At 20.6% G+C, this 10670-nt stretch overlaps 2 protein-coding genes across 3 annotated transcripts in view; one reads left to right on the forward strand and one right to left on the reverse strand.

Moving 5' to 3' along the window:
* The first annotated feature begins 308 nt into the window (after positions 1 to 308).
* On the forward strand, positions 309 to 9077 carry LOC122715079 (beta-mannosidase). The gene is made up of 15 exons (XM_043936999.1): positions 309 to 396; positions 508 to 623; positions 831 to 1478; positions 2625 to 3590; positions 3672 to 3993; positions 5455 to 5484; positions 5554 to 5700; positions 5799 to 5950; positions 6010 to 6215; positions 6283 to 6544; positions 6645 to 7371; positions 7430 to 7858; positions 7925 to 8136; positions 8254 to 8472; positions 8553 to 9077. Exons 1-15 carry the CDS (start codon positions 309 to 311, stop codon positions 8799 to 8801), a joined length of 4773 nt encoding a protein of 1590 aa, XP_043792934.1. The 3' UTR covers positions 8802 to 9077.
* Positions 9078 to 9819: 742 nt separating this feature from the next.
* LOC122714814 (transmembrane protein 245) overlaps positions 9820 to 10670 on the reverse strand; it is a 3606-nt gene continuing 2755 nt past the window's right edge. The window contains exons 6-7 of one of the 2 annotated variants that reach the window (XM_043936501.1): positions 10312 to 10669; positions 9820 to 10211 (exon numbers count right to left, since the gene is read on the reverse strand). In XM_043936501.1, the coding sequence (XP_043792436.1) occupies positions 10031 to 10211; positions 10312 to 10669 (539 nt within the window). In that variant the 3' untranslated portion in view covers positions 9820 to 10030. Of the gene's footprint in view, positions 10212 to 10311; position 10670 lie in introns of those variants that run through there. The other variant, XM_043936500.1, reaches the window with a different exon arrangement.

The following is a 10670-nucleotide window of genomic DNA, read 5'->3' on the forward strand; positions in this document are numbered from 1 at the left end:
TCAAATATAAATGAGTTAAACTTACTCATGTAAATAAATCTGGAAAATTGAATAATCTGAAATTGGTTATCATCGATATCGATTCTTCCATTCTATGTTAATAATTTTGAAGTTAATTTCAGATCATTTGTACATGAACGTGAACTTTTATTCTTTCAACGTCATTGTTCATAAATGGCTATTAACTAAAATAATTAAATAGTAATGAAGAAAAATTCGAAATTACAAATCATATATATTTTACAATTAAATTTCTATTCATTACATATAAAATATTCTGTTGATATTTTTTAATTTAAATTATAAATATGTCAGACAGTATGGAGCGAGATAAAATTGAATTGTTGACATCTAAAGAAAGAGAAGAAGAGGAAGAAATGAAACGAGAACTTTTAGGTATTTGAATATCTATTAAATATTCTAAATTTTATTTAAAATCTTTTTAATTATTGATTTTACAATTTTTACATTAATTTAAAAAAATATTTTTTTAAAAATAATTTTTAGATATGAAAATGTATGAAACATGGTATACTTATAAGGATATGAAAGAAATTTTAGGATTCATTAATGAATCTAAAGATATGGCAAATATGGCTAATGATGAAAAAAATGCACAAAAGGTAAATTTATTAATATTAATTTAATTAATATCTAATAAATATAATTTGTTCATTTATATTATATAATTATAATAATATTTAATCAATATATATTTTTAATATATTTTATTAATTGGAATTATATGAAATTATACATATTATATGTATATTTAATCAATATATATAATTTATGTATATATATATATATATATATAATATGATTTTTAGGAATTAATGCAATCTTCTAGTAATTGTTCTTCAGAAATGATGCTCAAGACAAATTTAATACAAGAACTAGAAATACAAGAACACATCAATAATACATCTCAGTCAATACATTCACATAAGTCTAATCATACATCTCCAATACATGAAAGAACATTAACTCATGATTGTAATTCTGATCTTGCATCTGCTATTGTTGATTCAAGAAACTCTGTGTATAGAGGAAAAAATTTGGATAATGAAGATATATTTATTAAATCACAAGATAACTCAAATATGAGAGATAATTATTCTCATAATATGAGTAGATACATTTCTTTAAAATTGAAAAATTCTTCACAAGATTCGGATATTATAAATAATTCAGAGAAGAAAATGGACATATATTCTGAATGTGATAAAAAATTGGATCAATGGCAAATTAATCCCCTTGATTCATGTGTTAGTGAAAATGATGTGCCTTTGCAAGAGCCAAATCGACCTGTAGTTCAAGATCGTATGCCATTTAGATTATGCAAAGATGCACAAACACCTGAAATGCTTGAGAAATTACTGCCTGCATTAAACTTTTATTTGAAACAAACAGCAGAATTATGGCATAGTTGGCATCGTACTACTGATACTAAGTTTCAATGGGGGTCACCCATTCAGGTGGGTACCTCCATCCAATCCATTTCTTACAGATCCTATCATTAATGAATATAAGAAAATATTAGATTTGGAAAGTTCATATTTTGACAATCAATATTAAATTTTACTGTGCATTTAATTAAGTTAAAAGAGGATTGTGAAATGAATTATAAATTTCTCAAATAATAAAATTATTCTAAAATTGAACATTAAATACAATTAAAAATTTTAAAATTAATTAGTAAAAAAAGTATCTTATTTTCAATAAGATGATCTTATTATTAAAAATAAACAAATATAGAATCTGTTTTAGATATGATAATTTATTATAATTTCGTTATTATTCATTTTATTTTTTAAGTCTTTTTTTCTGAAAAGAAATTAAATGTTTAATTTTAATTTTTTTTTTTTTTTCTAAAGAAAAAAAATGAAATTTTTAGAACAGATTTCTTTGTTTTTAATGATTAATTTAAGATCTTTTTTTATCAAACAGATCAAAGAAAAACTCATGAAATTATAAAAATACTTAAAAAATTACTAAATTTTTTTTAAAATATGAACTCTCTGAATATTTATTTCTGCATATATAAATTAAATTCTTCATAATAAAATATTGTGCCATGGAAAGTAAAATTAAAGTTAAAATTAATTATATGCACATTTTTTTTTGAGTTTAATAAAATGTTAATATTTGTAAAAGTTCTAAACTATTTACAATTTTAATATAAATTTTTATTAATTCTTTTCAATAAAAAATGTGTAACTGGTTATTATAATATATAATATATAATATAATATTTCTTTGACATAAATAATATTTGATGTTATCTCTTATGATTAGCAGTACAATGGTTGTGATAAAATTAAACTAATATATTAAAAATAACTTTACTGGCAAAGTTTACATATTTTTTATTTATATATATATCAATAAGATAACTTAAAAACAAATAACATTAATGCTTTGTATAAAAATAATTGAAGATTATGATTGATGTTTCTTATAAAAGTTGCATTTATACAAATACATGTATTCATAAATGTTTATAAAAAAAAAACAGTAATTAAAACTGTAAGCTTCAAACAATCTTTGAATAAATCATATTTCTGTAAAAAAAGAATAGTTTCATTGTTATAATTCTAATCCTTCTTTCAACATTTCTATAGGTGGGTGTTACTAAAGATAATTTGGATAAAAAATCAGTAACAAATATTAAGACTGAACAGAATGAAATGGAATGTATAAATAAATATAATAATGAACGACCTAATAAACGTAAATCAACTATGATTTTTTCTCTTTCTGATGCAATATATTCTAGCAGTGATGAAGATGAATATACTACTAAAAAAAAAAAAATTCAATCTTATGAAGACAAAAATAAAGAATTAAGTTTAAATAAAATGGTATATATTGCTAAATGCAATGAGAAAAATAAAAATTTAAATCATGATAATATTAGTAAACTTTTTGATAATAAAGAAATTGAACATTTCAAAATGGAATATAAAAAAGAATCCAAAGACTGTTTGCCATCTGAACTACTTTCTTTATGTCCAAAAAAAATTATACCTCAAATTAGAAAAAATATTAATAAAAATATAAAACACATTATTAATATGTCTCCCAATAATTCAATAGCACATAGTAGTAATGAAAAAAAAAATGTAGTGAATTTGATATCCAAGGATAAAAATAACATTCTGACTGATGAAGAAATTCTCATAGAATTAGAAAAAGATAACAAAAAAGCTAAAACCACATTTGAAAATATTGAAATTAAACCATTACCCATAAAAAATTTTTCATATAGAATAAAAAATGAATGTATAACTTTAGAAAAACTTCAACTTGAAAAACAAAAAAAAATTGAAATTGAAAGAGAAAAAGCTCAAAAAAAAAAAATTGAAGAAAAAAAAAAGAAAGAAGAATTATATAAAAAACAAATAGAAGAAGAACAAAAAAGGGAAAAGCAAAGAGAAGAAAAAGAAAAAGATAAAGAAGAAAAAAACAAAAGATGGAATATAATATATATGAAATCAAAAAAAAAAATTAGCAAAAAAGATGAAGAAAAATTACTGAGTATAAATAAACAAAATAAGATATCAATAGATGATAACAGATTGCTTGAGGTAATAAATCTTTGTATATTTTTTTAATAATAATATATATATGTATATGTCACATAATGCTTTATATATCAACTTTTTTAGGATGAAAATACTTCCAAAATTAATGAAATTGAAATAACAGATAATAATCTTTCAAATAATATAAATTGTCCTATATGTAATAAATCTTTTCCAAATGATAAAATAGAAGTACATGCTGCTGGATGTGAACAATATATATCTGAAAATGAATATGAAAATGATGTACATTTATTAGAAAGTAAATCATTGCCAATAGCTATTAATAATCCCGAAATTCTTGAATGTGGTGTTTGTTCGAAATATAAAACGACTAATGGAATACATTATGAAGAACACGTTAATACTTGTTTACAAAGACAACATGAAGAAGAATCCTTAAATGGTAATAATTTTCATTCTATTTGAAAAAAATCATATACAAAATCATATATACAAAATCATATGTTCTTATTCTCTAAATTAACTTATAATTATATTATATAATTGTATAATTTATAATGTTAGTAATATATATTTTTAGAATATTCGAGCAATGAATTCAGCAACATTCCTAATTCGCCTGTTCGTTGCTACCGACCAATTAGTGAACAAACTGATTCATACATAGATTATAGAAGACAATTTCCTTCAAACAGTAAAACACAAATATATTCCAGTAGAAAAAGAAAACGTTAAATACAACTCCTATCTTTAAAACAGCAAATGTGTATATATCTACATACTGATAAAAAAATTGATATTCTATCATGGCTTTAATAAGAGTACTATATCATTAATATCATTAAAATAAGATTAATACGTTATAAAACGTATAATTCAAACGTTTTGAAATATCAAATATAATTTCTTTTGCATTTGTTGTTTATATATTTATAATATTATAACATTCCATGTTATATAAACATTTATGTATATGTATATATTATGTTACAATTTATATTATTACAATCATATTTTTTATTTTTGATTAAAATTAAATTAATGTTAATTAAAATATGTTTTTCTATCAAGTAAGAATATAAATTTAAAAATGAAATTTCATTTAAAAATTACTATTTATTTTCTTAATAATACGCACATTAAATTCAAATTTAATAATGTAAAAATTTATGTTAGAATATTTTAAAAAATACGTTTCATGCAAAAAAACCTATAAATGTACTGATAATTTAATATCAATTTTTATAGATCAATTGTAAGCATTTATATAGTATTATATAGTAAAATGTATTTTTATACAGGATTATCATCCTGAATAAAATATTTTATTTATACATTTTGTTTTATTCTACTTTAAATTATGAATTAATATATTAATTATATGCAAGTTATATAAATGGATTAATTAAATGTAATTATATATATTGAAATTATTTTCGTATTAAAAAAATATTTTTTTTGATACGTTATATAAGAAATATGATTATAAAAATTAAAATTAAAGTATGAATAATAAATTATTTTGTGATTCATAAACACATATTTAATATATATCTAATCTCTTATCTATAATATATATTTCGAAGAAACATGATAAGAAATTCAATTCAAGTTTATATAAGATTTAAGAAAATATTTAAAAATAACAATATTATATAATATATTAAAAAATTTCATTAAATTCTCTTAAAACAAATATTATGAAAAATATTATGAAAATATTCTTTCAATTTATAACCATTATATTTTTAATTTATAATGTTTTGTCTTTAACCTTAGATGGTTCATGGATAGGTATTAAATATGTTATTAATAATAATATAAATATATCAATATATTTTATAAAGAGAATTGTATTTATATAATATTATTCTTATTATTATTACATATATTTTTAATTTAGGTAAAATTATAACTGAAAAACATAAATATGGTAAGATTTTGCGAAAATAATTATTTGATATTAATATCTAATTGTAATATTTTTTAATCATATTTTTAGACATCACATTTTCTGCAACTGTACCAGGAGGTATTTATACCGATTTAAGTAATGCTCATATTATACCAAATAATTTTATTGGATATAATGATTTAACTAATCGATGGGTCGGTAATCAATCAGTTTTATATACTAAAAGTTTTTGTGGTAATTATAAATTATTTTATATTTAATATAAGAATATTAATATATTATATAAAAATATTTTTAAAAAAAATTATTAAAAAAAATTATTTATTTTATAGTGAATGACACTTTATTACTAAATGATCCTAAAGTATTATTAATTTTCCATGGTGTAGATACATTTGCTACAATTCTTTTAAATACTAAAAAAATTGGAGAAACATCAAATATGTTTTTAAGATATACATTTGATGTGACAAAATATTTAAAAGTAAGCAATTTATTTTTATAAAATTATTTATAATATTTATTAATACATTTATTTTTCAGAAAGGAGAAAATTTATTAGAAGTTCTTTTTTCTTCTCCTGTTAAAGTAGCTGAAAATTTATATAATGAACAAGCATCAAAATATATAATTCCTCCAATATGCAATCCAAATACTTATAATGGAGAATGTCATATAAATCATATAAGAAAAATGCAAGCAAGTTTTGCTTGGGACTGGGGTCCTGCTTTTCCATCAATGGGTATTTGGTATATTTATATTCATTATTCATTTCTGTTTTATTTATTGCTTTATATTAATTGAAAAATATTTTAGGAAAAGTGTAGAAATAATTCCTGTAAATGAAATTTATATTATGGATATTACAATAGATATCCACAAAGAAACAAATTTTTGGAATATTATGATTACATTATTCTTTGAAACTACTTTACAAAAAAATAGCCAATTTATAATTTGTGATATTTCATCTATTCTTAATATTAATGAACAATTAAATATTTATAATTCTACTAGTGTTAATTTATATACAAATAATAAATATGTAAAAAGTACTACATTTCTCAATGTACCTATAGTATGTTCATAATCATAAAATATCTTTAATTATATATAACATATTACATAATTAATGTCTATCTATATATATATTTTAAAAAAAAATTTTTTTTATATAGGATCTTGTGCATGAATGGTGGCCAAATGGTTATGGCAATCAAACTCTTTATTTATTAACTGTAACTGCAACTACTTCTACTAATGTCAAACAAAAAACAATACGTATTGGTTTCAGAACAGTAGAACTTGTACAAAAGCCTCTCAAACAAGGATTAAGTTTTTATTTTAAAATAAATAATATTCCAATATTTGCAAAAGGTAGTAATTTTATACCAGCTAGTATTTTTCCTGAATTGACTGCTCAGATGGATACAATTAAACATTTATTAAAATCTGCCAAAAAAGCAAATATGAATATGCTTAGAGTGTGGGGAGGTGGACTTTATGAATCTGAATTATTTTATAATATAGCTGATGAATATGGAATCATGATTTGGCAAGATTTTATGTTTGCATGTGGAATGTATCCTACTACAGAAGAATTTCTTAAATCAGTTAGGAAAGAGATAATACAAAATGTACGAAGATTAAAAAATCATCCTAGTATTGTTCTCTGGGCTGGAAATAATGAAAATGAAGCAGCTTTATATGATAATTGGTATGGAACTGGAACTAAACAAGTATATAGAACTGATTATATCAAACTTTATGTAAATTTAATCAAGAAAACAGTTGAACGATTAGATTCTACACGACCTTTTGTAATATCTAGTCCTAGTAATGGATTATATACAGAACAATATAATTATACTGGAAAAAATCCATATTCAAAGATATTTGGAGATGGTAAAATATATCTCTTATTTTATTATAGAAATAGTTTATTAATAAAATAATATTTTAGTTCATTATTACAATTATTTTAATAATGGTTGGGATATGCACCAATATCCTCGTGCAAGATTTTCATCTGAATATGGATTTCAATCATTGCCATCAATTTATACTATGTTGCCAGTTGCAAAATCAATTACTGATTTGGATATAGACAGTAACTTTCTTGAACATCGTCAACATTTACCATTGGGAATATTTTTTCTGAAAAATCTTATTTCAAAAAATTTAAAATTACCTAACATTCAAAATACTTTAAAAAAATTTGAAAATTATATATATTTAAGCCAAATTAATCAAGCAGTTTCTGTAAAGATACAGACAGAATATTATCGACAATCAATGTCGGAATTAAATGAAGTAGGAGAAGGAATGACAATGGGTGCTTTATATTGGCAATTAAATGATGTTTGGCAAGCTCCATCATGGTCTTCTATTGGTAAATAATTATTATTGAAGATAAGATGTAATATTTAAATTATCATCATTAATTCTATTTTTTTAGATTTTGATGGGCGATGGAAAATGCTTCATTATTATGCTGTAGAATTTTTTGCACCTCTTATCATTACATATTATATTCAAAACATGGATCTTTCCATTTATATCGTTTCTGATAAAACATATCCAATAAAAAATGTTACTTTAGAAATGAATCTTTATACATGGAATAGTATAAAACCTATACAATCATATTTTCACTCTAATATAACTATTGTAATTATATGACAAAAATAATCATCAATATATTTTAATATATATTATTACATTATTATTATTATATTATTATATTATATTATTATTATGAACTTTTAATCAACATTTTTTTAATAGGAAGCCAATGCAGTAACTAAAATTAATGATAATGTACTCAAATATTCATGGATTTTAAATTCCACAACACTTAATGAATGCCAATTTAACATCACTAAAAATAATTGCATTACAACACTTACCTTAAGAGACAAAAATGGACTTTCAATAGCACCAAGAAATTACATATATCCAAATAATGCCCTGAAAAATATTGCATTACCAATAGCAAATGTTTCTGTAAGTTTATATTTAAATTTAAAAAAAAATATATTTTAATTACTTATTTTGTTTAACAAATATATATTATATTATTTTAGGTAAATATAAATGATTATCATTTATCTGAAAAATTCTTTAATTATTTAGATATTGAAATTGAATTAATAACAAATAATATAATACTTTTTGTATGGCTGGAAGCTGGTAATATTTGTGGTCATTTTTCAGAAAATGGTTTCCATATGTTTGAGAATACGAAAAAAATTTTATTCCATGCATGTGATGTTATTACATCAGAAATGTTAAGAACAACTTTAAAAATTACTACACTTTCTGACACTTATTAAATTGATTCAATTTATCCATTTTTAAATTGTAACTAAATAATTATTTATCTCCATAATATTAAATTTCATGTTCGTGGAAAATATGTTTCGCGATGTAAATAAATTTCAAATCCAATAAGAATAATAAATATAATTAAAATTATACTAATTATCAAATATATTAAATTTGACATTGTTAACTTATAAATTTATTTTTAAATTTCAAACGATGATCAAGTTTATAAGTTATTACTTAAAAACATACAATAATTTTTAATAACATTTTAATTAATAATAACAAAATCTGATATGAATAAAACTGAAGTTATCAAACAAAGAAAAATCAATACGTACAATATTGTAAACGAAGAAACATATCATACATTAAATATATATATATATATGTATTATTTTGATTATAAATTAGTTTTAATCAATTTAATATCAAATTAATAAATAATAATAAAAGTTAGAATTTTGAAATATAATAAAAAGTGTTAATTTATTTTTTTAAATTCTTCTTAAAAATTATAGAAAATTAATTTTTTTAGTTCAATAATATATATTTAATATATTAATATAATAATATATTTATAATATATAAATATATAATAAGCTTTCAGAAAGAATTTCTTAAAATTTTTTAATTACATTATTAGCAAGATACATCTATTGAAGAAATTGATCAAAAAATATATAAGCATATTATATTATTATATACATTAATATATTTATAATAGAGTTATTATTATTTGAATATCTGAATATTCAGAATATTCATCATAATCCGAATTTGTTCTTTTTTAAGAATATATTTCCTCAATAGCAATATCCATAAATTCGGGTAAGAGCACTAATTTATAATCTCTATTATTATATTATATCTTAAGTAAAATAATGCTAAACTTTATTTTTTTAAAGACTAGATAAAATTTTCATATTTCATAAATTTTCTTTTTTTTGCAATTTTTTTGCAAATTTAGATTTTTTGTATTATATTGTATTATACAATAATTTTTTTTAATATTTTATTATTTTAAAAATGCGGAAATGAAAAATTAAATATTTTAAAAATCATTTAAATTTAATTTTTATATAAATTTCATTTCAAACAGTTAAGCCTTAAATTTAGAACATTAATTCTTAGTATTAACCTTATATTTTTAAAGATTAATGTATGAGATTCAATAATTTATAAAACTTTGTTAATTTTTTTTCTACTATTTAACAATCAATTAGAAATTTTTTTATCAGTGTTTAATTTCTGCATACGATATAACTTCTTCTGATGGTGAATGCAAGTAACGGCGACTTAGATTAATTGCTACCATTATACAACATAATAATAATGGACCAAAAATTACACCTTCTACACCTAAACAAAAAATTCCACCTGCTATGGAAAGACCTGTAAGATAAGGATGTCCACCACTAAAATATAAATATAAATCATTGTATTTTGTATATAAATAAATAAAATATCATTATTGAATATAAAAAAATTATAAATAAAAATTAAAATTATATATACCCTTTAATTTCCTTGTAGAATTCAGTTACAACAATATTACAAGGAAGAAAATGAAACATGAAAAATAGAATAGCAATCATAGGTCCTCGATTAAACCAGAGTTCTATAGTAGCTGGGATACAAGCAAAATATGCATCCAAAAATGGAACAGCTCCAAGTATTGTTGCAAAAGTTGATGGTAAATAAATTATTTTTACTTGAAACAAATTATGTGTAAACCATGTCCACATGCCAAAAAAACAAGCAAGTTTAAATGTTGCAGTAAAAACTCCAATTACAGCTTCTTGTAATGCTACAGCAAATCTACAAAACATTAGATATTTATATCTATTTTTATATAATTTGATATATATATATAT

Source organism: Apis laboriosa, unplaced genomic scaffold, assembly GCF_014066325.1.
Source record: "Apis laboriosa isolate Shangri-la unplaced genomic scaffold, ASM1406632v1 scaffold34_cov151, whole genome shotgun sequence".
NCBI lineage: Eukaryota > Metazoa > Arthropoda > Insecta > Hymenoptera > Apidae > Apis > Apis laboriosa.

Bases quoted from the DNA above. Each gene is read 5' to 3' on its own strand.
- LOC122715079 (XM_043936999.1), top strand. From the start codon at position 309: ATGTCAGACAGTATGGAGCGAGATAAAATTGAATTGTTGACATCTAAA. The intron at 6,216-6,282 runs GTATATTTATAT...AAAATATTTTAG, and splicing joins TTTCCATCAATGGGTATTTG to GAAAAGTGTAGAAATAATTC. The intron at 8,473-8,552 runs GTAAGTTTATAT...ATATTATTTTAG, and splicing joins TACCAATAGCAAATGTTTCT to GTAAATATAAATGATTATCA.